Below are 17358 nucleotides of genomic sequence, written 5' to 3'. Positions count from 1 at the left end.
GGGCCCAACAGATTTGTTGATGAGGTTTCCAGTTCTCAAGTGGGTCCCTAAAGTCTCTTTGTATGCACCTCAGATACCACTGCTCAACACTATCCCAGCTCAGCCTCCCTACACAGAGAGATGATTAAGTTTAAAATTCCATACGTTTCTCTTGCGCTGAACATCACTCGAACCCCAAGAGACTTAGTAGCGGCAATCAATTAAAGCACATCTCGCAGGAATGTTAACTTTCTGCCCGGAAATCAAAGGAGAAAATTACATCGCTGTGCGGAGGGGAGAGAGAAAAGAACACACACTCTCTCTCTATGTTGAGTCTGTCCTTAACCCTCCAAGAGCAGGAACCGAGGCTGGTCCCACAGCTCTGTCTGAGTATCCCTGTGTTGTGTGCAGCTGTCTCTTAGAATCCCAAAACAGAGAGTAGCTCCATGACAGAGCCCTTCTGTCAGCCTTGTTCAGAGTGGCTTTCTGGTGCTTGTTCCACATCAACCTTTAGAAGGTAATATTCTGGAGATTTGGGTAGTGAGGTACTGTGAGGTCTGATGTAGCGTCTAGCACAGGGTCCACAGACACCATAGGTACAACAGATACGGCTTGGATGCAAGGCTAGAGCCCACACAAGAAAGAACAGATAAAGTAAGGGGAAGGAAGAAATTGAGGTTTTCAGCTTCATTTAATATTTGTATGGAGGCTGAACTTTGACTGAAAACGGCAAACCTTGTTCCTGAAATGGAATGAAGACTGTGGACACTTGGGACCTGGAGGTTTGTGGGAGGCTTAAGGCAACTTCCTACAGCCACGGAGATTACTTCAGCATGTGTGTGTTAGCTCCGGGGCTCCTTGGGGGCCCTAGTCCCCTCCTAATGTGCTCTGGCAGGGAGAAAAGAAAGAGAGAAATCCCACAGAAAGAAATAACGTAACTTAGAACATATGAAGTATTTTATACGATGCTTTGAAAAGCACAGCTGGAATCTGTTCATCCTTCTCCAATCCAGCCCCATATACAAACCCACTGAGGCCTCGAGCACAGCTTGTGTGCACTGTCTGCATAGAGTGGCCTGAAAGGCCTCCTGTCAAGTGGAAGCCCCCTTTCTCCTTCTTGGTGGTCTCTGGGTATTGCATTAAATCCTCCCTCTGCATCAAAGCTTAAGACGGCTGGACACTGAAAGGTTAGGAACTATCGTGTTGATCTTAACACGAGCTGCAAGTGATGATGCATGCTCGTAACCCCAACACCGGGGAGGCTGAAGCAGGAGAAGCTCTAGCTTGAAGTTAGCCTGGGCTGCATAGAAAGACCATGACAACATGATGAGGGGTTGGGGGAGGAGAGCACCCTGTGAGGGCAACCCCTCCACCTGCTGTATATGTGGACAAGCTAAACATTAGCTGACCTTCATCAGATCTGTAACCATCGCATCTTGAGAGAGGCTGTCCCTGTTAGGGTCACTACAGCTGTGATGAAACACTCTGACCAAAAGCAGCTTATGGAGAAAATTTTCCTCACGATTCCATATAATGGTTCATCATCAAAAACAGTGAGGCCGGGAAGCTGCAGGCAGGAGCTGATGCAGAGTGCTGTTTACTGGCTTGGTCAGCAAGCCTGCTTGCTGGTGGCACCACCCACAATGGACTGGGCCCTCCCACATTAATCACTAGTTAAGAAAATGCCCCACAGGCTTGCCTACAGCCCAATCTTATAGAGGCATTTTTCTCAGTTGAGCCTCCCTCCTCTCTTGTGTCAAGTTGACATAAAAGTAGCCAGCACAGAGGCGCATAGCTAAAGTTAGAATGAAGGCAGCGTACTGACTATGCATAGCATTTCTCCTTCATGTAGAACCGTCTCTAGTAGGAAATACAGAATGCAGCATGCAATGAGGTATAGCTTTCTGGAACCTTCTGTCACTGGAAGTGAAATTGCTAAGACAGTACAAAGAAAAGTCGCCTGGGCTCTGGAAATCACAGCAGAAGGAAGCTTGGGGTGACACCTAAGAGGGGCACCAGGCATGGATCTTAGCATATACTGCCACCAGAGTGAGGTTTAATCTTCACTGTTTTTATCCCGAAGAGTTGGCAGTTTCTGGAGAGTGTGTTAGCAGTGACCTCCATTGGAGACTCCTCTGAGTATAATCACCCCCACGGATGCTGCGACTGCATTTGAGTTAGTGAAGGCTCTCAATTCCTGACAACATGCCTCCCTTAAGATGCACTGTTATTCAACAATGAAGGTCTCAGTAACTCATGTTTAGCTTGGTCAAGTACATGGCAGAGAGAGGGTTTGACTTCATATCACTATTGAGTGTTTAGACAGAGGTGGCTGAGCAGGTAACGGCCTTTAAAGCTGGAAAGAGAAGTGACTCCACAAAATTATCCTCTAACCTGTGTGTATCAGCTGCGGCAAGACAGTCCCCTCCCCTCACACACACAGAGTAATAATAATTTCTTTTACATTTTTTTTTACTCATTGAACAACTACAGAATACACACTGTATATTCTGTACACAGAGGTTCCGTATCTATATTGTATCTGAGCCCATTTAAATTTATAAGTGCCTGTGCGAGAGAATATTTGCTAGGCATTTAGGGCCATCCAGACAACTTTAAGCAGAAAATAACAAAATAACCATTCTGTACTGTTGTTTCATTTAGTCATCCAACAGCCTGAGAATAAGGCCACACTGTTTGTTTTAATTCCATTTTATAAGAGAAAAACAGAGGTATAATAAGGTCTATGATAGGTATGATAGTCAAATCTCTATCCTTGTGATCACAAGATACAGGAAACCTAAACAAGAAGCGACAATTGTTTAGTGTCAGTTACAGGCTGCAGTTGCATGGCTCTCTGCTGCAGTGCTAACAGCACATCACACTGGGAAAGGGACACGGTCAGGAAGCAGAGTGGCAGGGAGGGATCAGGACCACAGTATTCCTCCATGGACAAACCCCAAATGACCTAACTTTCTCCTGGTAGGTCTCCCATCCTAAAGATTTACCTCCATTCAGCCATGCCACAAACTGGAAACCACGGCTCTAACACATGGGCTTTGGGGGACACTTACCACATTCAAATTATTGGCAATATTTCACCTAGGATTACACAGTTTTTATGTGATAGGATTAAGATTTGGAGCTGAGGAGGAAACATAATGCGGTCCTTTCTCGACTGATCCTGAGGAGTTCGGTGACCCCTGGGTCAGCACTGGATCCTCCAATCCTTGGGGGACCCCCTGTTCCTAAATGGAGGGGTCACCCCACCTAGATCAATGAGGCCTCAGCAAGGCCCATGACAGCCTCTCACTGGCATGAAGGTGGCCACCTAGCTCTGGCCCTGTCCCAGGCTCCATTGGCATGTGTTCTCCATTGCTCTCTCCAGCCCCACATCTGCTGGCCTTACCACATCTCACCTTGAAGCTGTAGAACCGACTGTCTCATTAGGATGTGTGTGGGGAGGCGAGATGCAGGGAGGACTGAGAATGGAGCTGTCTGTAGGCTGGTGGTTCTTATCCAAAGTCGGAGGGATGAATGCTTGCCAGAGGCATCGACGGCAGGCAAACTCCACTGAACGGCACATGGCTGTCGATAGTGAACATGTTTCCAGGTTTACTACTATGTAAGAGATTGTTAGGTAAGAAAACCAAGCTTCGAAAAGTGGTATAGCTTACCAGGAACCTTCTCACTAGTGGCATCATACAAACCGTGTTCTCTCAAACGTGTGAACCCAAAAGAAAAGTTCCAGCACAGACTAGAATTCAGTACTCGACATTTCAGTACCTTTAAAAAAAAAAAAAAAAAGAACTCCTGAGAAAATAAATGCACCGTTGATCACTGATGAATGCAGTCATGTGTTGACCTTCAACACTGTGTGGAGACAGAGGAGACCATGCTATGGCATGGCACTCCTAAGTGCAACTCAGAAACAGGGATATCTTAAACCTTTAGTGGTTGTATTTAGAAACAGAAGTCTTGCCCAACTGTTTCAGGCCTACCTGTGAATTTACTACAGAACAAATGAGAGAGACCCTGTAGCTTATTCCAAAGGCCAGAAAAGACATTGCAGTGGGGTCCACACACACAGCCCTCCAGCCTGGGCACTTGTGCTGTGTTCATCTTCCTTCATGTCATCAGACCCACAAAGCTTACTCCTCTGTATATATGAACAGCAGTCTTCTCTCCATGTGCCTCTAACACTGTGGGCATGGGGGCTCCACCACAGTGGCTGGAGGGGATGAAGGAAAGGATACTCAAGTGGCTCTTGTTTGGGGTCACACAGGGTTTATCATCTGGGTTCAAGATGCTTGGGGTTCTAGAATACTTAAAATTAGTTGGGAAGCATGGGCTGGACTCTGCTTCCAGCATGTTCTCCCTCTGTCTTCACAGTGAGCTAGGGGATGAAGTTCCCCTCCGTCCAATCTGTTCATCTGGTTCCTCCAGTGTGTGGATATCAGAGAAGCAAGAGCAGCACAAAGATTTGAGGGTCAGCTAGTATCCAGACCAGGGCTATCCTTCACCCTGAGCCAGTAGAATCTACCAGTGGAGTTAGGGAGGCCCAGGATCTGAACCCTCATTCCTTCTGCCCACAGTTTTGCTTAATAACTAATTAAATATTTATCGAGTCAATAGAGGTGAACGTAAGAAGCTTTGAGAAAGAGGCTAAATCCTCTGGGGGAACTGGGGCTCCACATAGACTAGGGAACTTATAAAGTGTCTGGAAAAGTGAGTCGGGGAGTGGGGGTTCTCCGGGCACATAGACCCCTGCAAGTTGCAACATGGGACTGTAGTACCAAAGCTGGCAACGCTGGGAGAGTAAGGACAGCATGGGATCTCAGGCTAACTGGGAAAGCTCAGCTTGGTCTTCCTGAAGACAAACACGTCACAATGGGCCTCTGCCTTCTGGCAGATGTGCTGCCATGGTGTTGCCCAAATATCAGTCCGGTGACGTCTGGGCCACCACAGCCTTTGAGATTTAAACATGACTTCCCCTGGTGGGAAACCAGATTCCAGCCCCAGCTGAGCACCTTCTCATACCACTGACATCTCTCCATGCTTCTCTGTCATTTTGTCCTCTGGGTTGCTAGATGCCATCTGTGCCTCTGTTCCCCTCCCCCTCCTCCACAAGGCTTTCCTCTTGAGAGTTTGACCTAAGTAAGAGACTGGAGGGCAGCGCTGTGTGGCTGTGGATATAGCTGGCTCTCCCACCCTGCCATCCTAATCTTCCTTGCCATCTCCTGTGGGCACCCTCACGGATTGTGGTGGCTCAGCCCACTCTTTTTTGCCTTGCCCCCTGCTGATTTCCCACAAGGCCCTGGTTCCTGCTACTTGATGCTATAAAACAGTTTAGCTCAGCTAATTCTTACCTCCAAGAACTATGGAGGTCACCAAAGTTTCTTTACCACAAAAGAAAACAATCAGTGTAAGAGATTCCCCCTCCTAGGTACATCTCTGAAGGTCACTGGGGGCGGGGCAGGGTAGATACCTTCCAGAAGCTTCTTTTCTTTAACTAGATGTAGAACTGCACTCTCGGAGACTGTTGGCCGTCGGAGAGTATGTGCCGAGCCCTGTGAGTTTACTCCACCAACTTTCAGCCAAGTGAAAAAAACACATCAAAGGTTCTCGGCTCTCCCTGGGATTGTGCAATTCTACAGGCTCTGGTGCATAAACAGAGCCCTGCTTACTGCAGGGAAACACTGACTCTCCCTTTGCTCAGACCTTGGGCTTAGTGTTGACTTTTGTGGCTGGTGTTTGAGTTTGGAGGGGAAGCTCAGGTCAGGGACTAACATGAGGCTTGGTGGAGCTGAGCGTATGTCTAAGCATTTCCTGTTGTGAATCTACACACTGAGGGGCAAGGGCAATACCTGTCTCTGGATGGCCTGCCTTCCTTTCCCAGGGCCCCACACACGTGAGAGTGAAGTAGAGAGGGTTGCATGGAGTGTGCCAGGAAGCCAAGGACAGGATAGAGATTAGATTTTTGTGTGTTACATACATAAGCATTTGGAGTGTTTCCAAATTTGGGAAGGGGGGGTGGGAGATGTGAATTAGGTTCTTATGCTAATGGGGTGGGTCATCCACCAGATGGGGCATCAAAACATCAAATCAGAATGTCACCTCCACTGCTCTGAATCTGATAGCCACAAAACAGCTGGAGTGGTTGGTGTCCAATGCTTGTACTCACATAATTACCAAATGGAGACACTCATGAGCTCTTCCTAATGCTGGCCTTCTATAACATAACACCCAAGGCCGGAAGATTTATAAAGAAAAACAACACTAATTTCTTACACTTCTGGAGATGTCATTCTGGGAAGCCCAAGGGTCAGGGGTCTGCATCTAATGGGGCCTTCTCATGCATCGTGCAGGGCAGAAGCAGAAGGACAAGGTTTAGCAAAGGAGAGTAACCAAGCCTCAACTACACCACCGCTGCTCACTTAGGACAAGGCCGGTCTTCAATAATGCACTTTGTGAGGATGTGGTTCTCAGATCCAGTCACCTCTTGTCAAGCGCCATCTCATAACACGATTACATTAGGGATTGCACTCTTACGGCTGGAAGTTCAGTGGCACATTCAAACAGAACCCTGCTGTGCAGCGTAGGGCCTGCTCCTCAGGGCTGTCCACAGACTGTTTAATTCCCACTTCATGAATCAGGATGACGTACTCAGAGAGGCTGTATGAGCTCCAAAGTCAAGTGAGCATGGGGACTTAACTGTGAGGTCTGAAACTGTGTGATTTCACTGTACCAGCTTGTTCCTGTCCACCTCACCAGAATGGACACACACAACCTCAGGGGCTTTGTCTTAATGTGTCACAATCTCTCAACAGGAAGAAGACGATGATGGTTTGCCAAAGAAGAAATGGCCCACGGTAGATGCCTCTTACTACGGTGGACGAGGTGTTGGAGGCATTAAAAGAATGGAGGTAAGAGGTCCACCATCACACAACTCTCTGTATGCCAGTTACGTGGTGATAGAAACCCAGAGCAAATGCTGGAGGTCTATGCTTGAGGTTAGGGGAGATGTGGCTTATGAGATACAAAGATGGGGAGGTGAAGGGGTACAACTATTTAACTGCATGCCTGCACATTGCCCATCATGAGTCGGATGAGGCCATCTGCCAAAACCCCTGGGTTTCTTTGTTCATTGGACTAGAACCCTACCTCTGGACCCCACCTAGCCAGTCCTCCCTCTCGTTCTCCCAGCCCTTAGCTCCCTACCTCTATCACCTCTTCTGCTCTCCTCTTTCCTTTTTGCCACACACCCAACTTCTCTGGCTCACGATCCTGAAGGTACAGAGGACCCAGTGTTATGTCCCTCAGGCCCTGTTCTCAAGGGGCAAACCGTGCAGTCCCGTAACTTTGTTCTATGGACTTTCACTTACATTAGGTTCGCTGGGGAGAAAAGGGCTCCACAGAAGAAGGGGCGAAGTTAGAAAAGGCAAAGAATGCAAGAGTCAAGATGCCAGAGCAGGAATACGAGTTCCCAGAACCCCGGAACCTCAACAACAACATGCGCCGGCCTTCCTCCCCTCGGAAGTGGTACTCGCCTATCAAGGTGTGTCTCTACCCAGAGTCCTCCCTGCATTCCCTCTTCCCAGCTGTGAGCCAATCTTTTTCTTCTCCATCATCTCTCTTCTCCCGCCTCAGCTCCAAGCCCTGATCTACTCTGGCTTCTTGGGAAGTTAAAGCCACAGGAGGTTATTGATGCTCCGAAGGGTCTCTCATCATCATGGGTGCACATGGCTTTGTCTCGTGTGAGGGGTGAGCACTCTCCTCTATGTAGTGTCCCTGTGCACCTGCACTATGACAGTCATCAGAACTCTGGAAACTCATTGCAGAAGACTCCAGACATAACCCATCCCAGCCCCTGCAGAGGTTTGCAACCAAAGGTGCCAACTGGACCCTTTAGTGAAAGTGTGAGAACTGATTGATTTCCTTTCCTGTCCACACACATTCTTACAGCCTTGCCCCTCTTCCAGGAGCTACTTGGCGAGTTTTATCCTTCTCTGAATATTTCTTAGCTTTAGAACAGCACTTATAAAAATCAAAATAAATGGCAGGGCTAGGAAGATAGTTGAATCTGTAAAGTGATTGCTGCGTAAACAAAGATCCTAGAGCTCACCGGAGCTCACTGGACAGAGAGTCTAGCCAAACAGGTGTGCTCTGGGTTCAGAGAGAGACTGCATCTCAAAAAGTAAAGTGGAGAGCAACTAAGGACAACACCCTAGTCAATCCCTGGCCTCCACATGCGCACACACACACACACACACACACACACACACTTGTAGGTAAAAATAAACTAGATTGGTAGCTGCTATTTCTCAGCTGAGTGATCTCAGGCTCACGGGAACTTCAGTGCAGTTTCCATTTGGGTATGCTGTGTTTAAAGACATGAGATTCTTTTTTTAGAATAAGCTTCCCTGAGGCAAAGGATTGAACTCTGGGCTGTGGGCGAAGCACAGCTGTTAGAGGAACGGGCTGCTGCTGTTCCTTCTTCTACAGTGAGGGACATGCGGTAGCGTGCAGACATGTGCAGACAGGAAGGAGCCGAGAGGATCCTCGGAGATGAGGAGACAGGGGATTTTCCTGTCCTGCTGTTTTCAGGAATTCACTTTGTGACTAATACTGCATCCTTGGTTGTAGCTGAATTTTCGTTTCTGAAATCTTCAAGGTTGGAAGGGCATGTTGTTCATTTCTTAACTGGTAGTAGCATCAGACTAGATTTTGCTAGATGAATCAGGATATGGACAAATACATTTAGAAATCTAAAAATGTTGCCAGCACCTTCCTGGAATCCACATCTACTCTGTGAGTCTTGACAAGTCCCCCCTATGCCATGCTCAGATACTGAATGGTGGCCTTCTCAGCCAGATATAGGCCAGGTAATGGTAGAGAGAAAATGTCAGAATGAAGATCCCAGGCTTAGAGGCTCAATCTCACAGAAGACCGCCAAGATGCCCTCAAGTCTTGTCTATTTCCTCTGCCAGCCTAAAACCCTAGTCCACCTGCCATGCCTTAAGATTCCACACCTAAGCTTTCAGTTCAATACTCTTCTGCTGTCCCAAGGACTTCTGCCTGCTGGTACTCCCCCTGCTCCTTCCCCTTAGAGAAAGAGTCTCACAAAGTTACATGGGGTGTCCTGGAACTCATGATCTTTCTGCCTTGACCCCCACAGTACTAGAATTACAGGCATGTGCCATCATACTAAGATCTTGGTTCTCAAGTCTCCTTAGTGAGAAAAGGACCACACCTTTTCTCGGTGTGGTCCCCAAACCAGCAGTATCAGCCTCACCCAGGAACTTGTTAGAAACATACACTGAGAGGTCCCATCCAAGATTGGCTGTATCAGAATCTCCAGTGTAGCGCCGAGCATCTGGGTTTTAAGACACCCAGGAGGTTACAGACACCATTGCCGGAAACGGGGCTGGATCCCAGAGGAACTGGTCACCTAGGTTATTGAAATGAGCAAAGAGCTTGGCTGGGATGTGTCAGAAACCTCATCGAGAAAACCCAGGCTACGTCTCACACCGGCCCTGATGTGAGACTTTTCCACCCAGCGCATTGATGTTCAGTGAGTTGGAATCCAAGCCCCGGAGTCACCTCACAGGACTGATGGAGGAAGCCCCTGAGACTGGTGTCTCTCACCTGGTCACAACTCTGGTTGAGGTCATAAGCAAGCTTGCAGGGTCCTCTTACCTGGTGGAACAGCTAATGCCAGCACTCACACAGGACCACTGCTAGGTAGGAGATGGGTGGGTCTCAGTTAAGAAGATTCTCTCAGATTTATGAGCCTTCTTACTGGATTTCGCCCCTTGCGGGCACCAATGATCCTTTGAAGTCCCACTAAACAGCATGGAGCCTGGCACAGAGCAGGGACCTCACCAGCTCCCACTGAAGAGCTGAAGCACGAGGCATGGTCAAGAAACCACTTCCAAGCCCCAAGCTCATTAGACCATACATTGGCACGCTCTGTCCAGGAAGAGGCCATTTGATGACACAGTTCATGAAGTGATGCAGAAGTGCAGAGAGGACCTGGGAATTCCTGAGAAAGAACTGGTGTCCCACCAGTGGTCCAGCCCTCACCTGTTTAAAACCCACCCTTCATGCTGAGACTTATTTTTAGCTAAGATGCCTGTGGGCGTTAAAGGGACCTCATAAAATACTAAGTCCCACACAGCACCCTCTCTTGGTGTTTGTCACAGTTCTGCACCAACACAGGGGGCACACTGCAGATGGTAGGGTTAACAGAAAGAGAGCTAGGCTCAGAGGCCCCTCAGTCGCCACCGGGGAGTAGCAATAAAAGGACCTGTGGTAAGGGGGCATCAGCAACTTCTCTCCACCTCACTGCCTGTTTCCTCAAGGCCTAGAAACAAAAGACTCTGACATTTGTTTTATTTTTTTTAATATTATAAGGTATATTTTTGTCATAATTCTTTCTCTTTCCTCTCCTTGATTTCATTTTTTCTCTCTCTCTCTTTCTCTCTCTCTCTCTCTTTCTTTCTTTCTATCTCTCTAAAAACAAACAATAAGACAAAAAAAATTGCCAAAACAAAACAAAAAGCACACCAACAATCATGTGGTATGTTTTGTGTTGGCCTACTCCTGGGCCTTGGGCCTGCCTCGGAGCGTGACTCATAGACCCAGAGACTCCACTGGAGACATTTTCTGATTCTCCCTCTCCCAGCATGTATCAATTATAGTTAGCCCCTTAGTTAGGGATAGGACTCTGTACCCACTTCCCCCTTCTCCACAATGGGATGTTATCTGCCTTGAACTTGTGCAGGTCCTGTGTGTGCTGTCACAAGTCCTGTGAGTTCATGTATATCAGCCCTGTTGTGTCTGGCACACATATGAGCTAGCAGAGACTGTGGCTTTGACATTCTTAACTGGCTGTATAAGTTCTTACACTCCCTCCTCGGTTTTGCCTCTTATGAAGGCCTCCAGTCTTTGTTCTTTGGCCCCTTCTAGAAGGTGTATGTAGACCTAAGTCTCACACGGTACCCTCTCTTGGTGTTTGTCACAATTCTGTACTAACACAGGAGGCACACTGCAGATGGTAGGGCAAACAAATGGTGAGCTAGGCTCAGAGGCCCCTCAGTGAGGCTGCCCTGTAAGGAATACAATCACCACAGGGAGCCGGGGAAGTCAGAAGGGGACAGAAGGGACAAATGCCCCCATTCACCCTCACCTCAGTCTCACGTCCTAGTTCCCCATGAGCCAAGGGAAGCTAGCAGTGCAGAGGCAGTGTGCAAAGAAATGCAGACAGTCAGTGAGGACAGGAGGCTTCTGGAAAATGGCCAGTCCATGCTGTGTCCGCCTTCCCTCCCATTGTGAACAGGGAGAACCCTGCACCTAGCACTAAACTTTCAGCAAATCCCGGGACCATGGTGAACTCTCCAGCAAAAGTGGCTGGAATCATCTACATGGTGCAATGGGTTCCCACCATCTTCCTTCTTTCCAGAGAGCTGAGAAGCAGGCAGCATGCTTGATAAGCATCCCAGCAGGAGCTGAGGGGAAAGGGTTACAGCAGGCTCCTCCTCTTGTCCCCGCATCTTACTCCATGCTATATTAGGGCACTGACCACACCAACCACAATCCCCCGCCCCCATCCTCGCTCCAGGCTCATGATGGGGGAATTTCCCCTGGTATTTAGCTTTGTTTTCCTTTGCTTGGTTTTTGCTTCCCCAATTTACAGCACCCCGTGCTTCTCATTAAACAGAACTGGTCATTGCAGACAAGTTAAGTCATGCCCAAATACATGGCCACCAGCTGCATTAAAACTAGGACTGACGGCAGACTTCAGAGAAAGTACCCATCCCTTTTTCCAGTAGCTTCTCCACATGCCAGGGAGTGAGAGAAATGGCAGCTAAAGGGACAAGCCAGGACCTGCCTTGAAAGACAGACAGGCTGCTTCCTGCAAATGGCAGACTGTGATCGACAGGGTTGTGGATTAAACTACCATGTATTTCAAAGCACAGAAATACAGATTTCTGTTCAGAATAGTGCTATAAATTGAGCTATCTTCAAGTTTCCATCTCAGAGCTGAATCCACAAGCTAAGATAGATCGCCCCAAAAGAGCCCCAGAATGAGAGAAGAAACTCAGCGGTGCTGGAGGGTGCTTTGCACGGGGATTCACCATTACACAGGCGAAGCTGCATACACCTTCACCTCTCTCCGTGCATTTAAGTTATGGCCTGAGGCTGAGAGAGGTGGGAGCCTGGCGCTGTTAAATCTCCCGTTTTATAGTCAAGCTGTGTCAACTTCGTATGGAAGAAGCTATTTTTAAATGCCAGCTAACACACCCTGGCTGGGACTCTGGGGTTTGTGGTGGAATCTTCGTCATAACTTCACAGAAGCAGCTGGCATTTTGCCTGGGGAATGAAGGAAGACCAGAGTCTAAAGTACATGTTGTATACAAGCTGTGCCTGATGGACACCCTAATGTGACAGGGACAGTGCACACACACACACACACACACACACACACACACACACACACACCATGCTTTAGAGAAGGGATCTTCATGAACAAGCAGACAGTACAGCTTTAATTGACAGGTTTCTGCTGTGTTCAGAAAATCTGGGCTCTGAGAACATTTGTCAGGACCTTGGCTGACCGTAAAGGGTTTTGTTTTTGTTTTTCACTTAATTTTTAAAATATATTAGTGTGTTTGGGGGAAGCCCAATGGGGGAGGGGCATGTGCTCCAGCTTACATGTGGAAGTCAGGACAACTCTGTAGAGTCGGTTGGTTCTCTCCTTCCACCTTTACACGGGTTCTCAGGATCAACTCAAATCACCAGCTTGCATGGGAAGCCCCATTACCAGCTAAGTCATTTCACTGGCCCCTAGAGCTAACTTTTGTCCTTAGCCAGTTGTGACCACTCTCTTCCCTAATGCTTCCTTCGACTCCTGCCTTGGAAGCCACCTGATGCAGGCTCAGAAGGAGTCTAAGGCAGTTATCCACATTTCTTGTGCCACAAATGGAGGGCTGCAGGTTCACCTGAGGGACAGTCAGAGTTCAGAATGCTGAAGAGAAAATGGAGTAAGATGGTCTTTCTTTGTCCAGAAAAGCGAAAGACAGTAGCTCACCTGGGTGAAGCACTTGACACGGGTCAGGCTGGGTTCTAAGAACAACACTGAAAAGTAGAATTCCCCCAACACACATATAACCATACACACAAACACCACCCTCCCACATACACATACACACATCCCAACACACACACAAAACCTTACACACTCACAAACACCACCCTCTCACATACACATACACACATCTCAACACACACACACACGCCATAAACCAGGCACTAAGAGATTAGAGGATTTGCTTGAGTGCACACTGCTGGTAAAATGGCCTGAGCTTACCTTATCTGACCACAGGGAATGTTCCATGGACTAAGTGACAGGTGACAAGAGCCCTGGTTATACCAGGGCGTTGGAAATAGTGGAATGGGAAGAAGTGTCAAATGAACTGGGACCTAAGACCACTCCTAAAACATGGCTGCTGCTGGCCACGAAGCAGCATGGACAGAGGGTGACCCTCTGGTGTGCAGCTTACACCTCCATGAACTAAGACAGTGTGAGGAAGGGTACAGGTGGGTCAAAGAGACCTCACTGATTTCCCATGATTTCTCTTGGCTCCTGTTACATCAACATCAGAAAAGCTGGAAGGTTACACTGTGCCCTGGTCTGGACCTTAAGAGGTCACAACATGCCTGGATCTGGCCCTCAAGAGAGGACCAAGATGAAGCCGGAATGCATGAAGCATAAAACTACATGGGGGAGAGTCAGGCCAGGAGCTACACAGACAGGGCCAGTGAAGCTCTGTGCTCAAATCAAGCACAGGCAGAGGGGGAGGAGCATAGAAGCAGCAAGGGAGGAGGAGACAGGCCAACCCTAACAGAGGCAAGGCCAAGGGAAAGACTCCTGAAGGGAGAGCCCAATGTGGCTCCAGAATATGGACGTGTTTGGTCATCAAGATGTCCTGGGTGGCTTTAAGTAAGAGCCATTTTGAGGGAATGACAGGAACCAGGGCACAGCCTGAGTGTGATGAAGAAGAATGTAATTTCGGCTTGGAAAGGAGGCAGGGGAAGAACACAAAGACATCTACATGCTTGTGGATGTCCCTGTATTGGAGACACTGTGCCTCAGACCCTTCCAGCCTTGTACTCCTTCTCCAATTGTCATTTTAATGACTTTACTTTGATTACAGATAGCATGTGGTAAAGACTTTTTCTGAAATGAGATAACTTAAAAGATAATTTAATTTATAGAGGAGTTGATATTGTTAACACCCCCACTTTAAGTAAGAGCAAGCTTAGGGGAGTTGGGAAAGCTCTGTGCTGCAGGCTGGAGCTGAGACAGCCCAGCTACAGCTTCCCTGGGTCAACGAGAGTTCTCTGCTTGGTTTCTGTATGGTCACCTGCTCCACCAAGGAGCGTAATTCTCTTTCTCCTGGGACCACACGTGCAAGCAGCCCTTCGCTGTGCAAGCAGCTTTCCGTTTCTGCTGAGCTAATTAGTTCCTTTCTTCCACAGCCAAACCTTCTTCCTTAAGCCTCAAGTCGTTGCTCCTCATTTGTTCAGGGGTTGAGTGTCTAGCAAATAAGGCAATATGGGTGGGCTGATTTACCAGCCAAATATGAAGAGCCCCCACCTCCCCCCGAAATAAAGAGAAGGCATTCACCTACCTAATATCATGAGCTGTAAGGGCTTGCCCCCTAAGAACCTTCAAGGAAACAGTTGACACTCAGTATTGCCTCATGCAGAAAACTATGCCAAGTACAAAACCCACTCTGTCGACCAGCGACGCTAAGCCCATTTCAGAATATTTCCAAAGACTTTTGTAGGTTCTTTGTAATAGGAGACTCAACACTTGACAAGATCACATTTAACCCACCAGAGCTTAGGTGACAGTTGGCCAGTGTTCAAGAGCTTAGTTTTTGAGGTGTGTGTTTGACCCACCAGAGAGTGACTTCAGAACCCAGGGTTCTCTGGCATGATCAGTGTTGCCACCACAAAGCGTCTGTATTGAGGCTGAGCGCTGCAGACATCTCCCGCCTTCACATCACTACCCTCCAGGACACCGCACACACTCATGCAGTGGAGGATACCCAACTCTCCTGTACAAAGCACACTTCACATGGAGGCCTGTTCTCTTAGACTGTACCCCTTGCATTAGAGAGTGGAGAGTCCCTAATCCACGTTCACCAGAGCTGTACTTCTAACATGACAGGAAAAACCTGGAAAGTTCTTTATATCTACAGTGCCTGTCTACCAGACTGGTTTCATATGTAATCTTCTTGCATTTCTTTTATTTCAGGGAAAACTTGATGCCTTGTGGGTTCTGCTGAGAAAAGGATATGATCGAGTGTCCGTGATGAGGCCACAGCCGGGAGACACGGTAGGATGCGCCAGTGGTCTCACACACACACACACACACACACACACACACCTTTCTCATTTTCTCTGTTTTAGTAGTACCTGAATTACTACTCGTATACAACGCCAGCTATTATTTTCCTGTGGTGACAAATCAGACAGTAACTTAAAATCCTGGTTGTTGTCAGACCTTGTATTTTGATTTGCTTTTCTGAAGGAGTTGGTCAGAAATTCACTAGTGTTAGCTGCCTAGAACTTGAGATTTTCAGTCTAGAGCGCCCTGAGTGGCAGGTCCAGCTAGGGCTCTGCTGCAGGCAGCCTCCAGAGGGAGGTCTCTGGTCCTCATCCACAGAGACCACTGGAGAGAGACAGAGCCAGCACCACAGAGAGGCATGGAGGCAGCGGAGAGCTCCAGCCATCTGCCCACAGGCGCTGGCCAAGGACACTAAGGGGCTTCTGCTCTTTTGGTAGTTTGACCGGGATCTATAGGTCCTGACACTGGCTTTGTGGGAGCTACACAGGTGGTGCTACCTAGAAACCAGGAAGCCAGTGTCTTCACTTTGTAAATGGGGACAAGGGAAGGTGAGTAACATCCCTTCTTAAGAGAGGAGGTTTCTTATCCACAGATGAGAGAGAACAAAATTCTCCCTCAGCTTCTAGCAAACTGCATCTTCCTCAGGAACCTGATTTACCGAAACACAAAATATAGGTTTCTCATTTAGGAGAGTCCAGCAGATTTGAGCATGAAGTCATTTCTTTCCTGGCTAGACAAAACTTGAGGCAAACGTCCATCCTCTGTGTTTCACCTTTATAAATTTGATCATAGTAACCGTGTCATAGGAATACCTCGTCTTAGTTGCTTTTCCTGTGGCTGTGATAAAATCCCAAGAAAAGCAACTTAGTGTTAAGACTGGAGAGATGGCTCAGCAGTTACAGCCCTGGCTCTCCCAGGGAACCTTCATGGCTGCTCACAGCACCCGTAACACTGATGCCTTCTTCCAGCCTCAGTGGGCACCAGGCACACATGTGGTACACATACATACATGCAGGCAGAACACCCACACATATTGAAATAAATAAATGAATAGCAGCTTAGGAGAGAAAGGATGTATTCTAACTCACAGTTTGGTATTAAAACCCAGCATGGTGAGGGACTCACAGCAGATTGAGGCAGCTCGTCACAGTGTGCCCACAGTCCAGAAGCGGGGAGTGATGGATGCTAGCAATGGATCAGCTCACCAGATTCTTTTTGTGCAGGACCCCAGAGAACTTTCCCACCTCAACCTACTCAACATAAGTCTTCACAGTGTCTGAGGCTAAGAAACCCCCTACAAGTGTACAAGATGCTAAGAAACCCCCTCACAGGTGTGCCAGAGGCTAAGCACCTCCCTCCCAGGTGTGCCTGGGAGAGTTCTAGGACAGAAAGGGCCTCTGTAGGCATGGCCAGCTGCTTCGCCTGCTTTGTTTTGCATAACCTCAGACCTGCAGTGACGACTGTACAAGACTTATGGGGTTGACCACATTTTCCATCAACTCAAAGTCACCCTGACCAGCCATGTGCCTGTGAACAAGAGTCACAGGTTCTGAATTTTCCTCTAAAGCAAAACAAAAACAAACGTCACCTAATTATAGCCTCAGCCACACTCTAAGCAGCTTTGGAGTGTTGAACTCAGGAAGCCTGGCAGCCCCCCCCACCCCTACCCCATTCCCATCCCACCCCCACCCCATCCCACCCCCACCCCATCCCCATCCCACCCCCACCCCATCCCCATCCCACCCCCACCCATCCCCATCCCACCCCCACCCCATCCCCATCCCACCCCCACCCCATCCCCATCCCACCCCCACCCCATCCCCATCCCACCCCCACCCCATCCCCATCCCACCCCCAGGTTTCTGCCTGGCTCTCCTCCAGTCAACACACCTCAAAAGACAGACAAATGTAGGCCCAGCCCACCAGTGCAAAGGCTAAGGAAACTTGAGCCCATTACC

The 17358-nt window shown here is 48.3% G+C and overlaps 1 protein-coding gene and 1 long non-coding RNA gene across 2 annotated transcripts in view; one reads left to right on the top strand and one right to left on the bottom strand.

Moving 5' to 3' along the window:
* The window catches only part of Antxr1 (ANTXR cell adhesion molecule 1), a 196633-nt gene that overhangs the window by 133808 nt on the left and 45467 nt on the right, over positions 1–17358 (top strand). The window contains 3 exon segments of the mRNA XM_034511386.2: positions 6810–6905; positions 7370–7537; positions 15308–15388. Of these exon segments, the coding sequence (XP_034367277.1) occupies positions 6810–6905; positions 7370–7537; positions 15308–15388 (345 nt within the window).
* Positions 2744–5664, bottom strand: LOC143443472 (uncharacterized). Its single transcript, XR_013112498.1, has 3 exons — positions 5468–5664; positions 3657–3765; positions 2744–3567 (listed from the first exon to the last, which is right to left on the bottom strand). It is a non-coding gene; the product is annotated as an uncharacterized LOC143443472 (long non-coding RNA).

Source organism: Arvicanthis niloticus, chromosome 9 (genome assembly GCF_011762505.2).
Source record: "Arvicanthis niloticus isolate mArvNil1 chromosome 9, mArvNil1.pat.X, whole genome shotgun sequence".
Classification (NCBI taxonomy): Eukaryota; Metazoa; Chordata; class Mammalia; order Rodentia; family Muridae; genus Arvicanthis; species Arvicanthis niloticus.
This window is presented reverse-complemented; position numbering and strand designations above follow the sequence as displayed.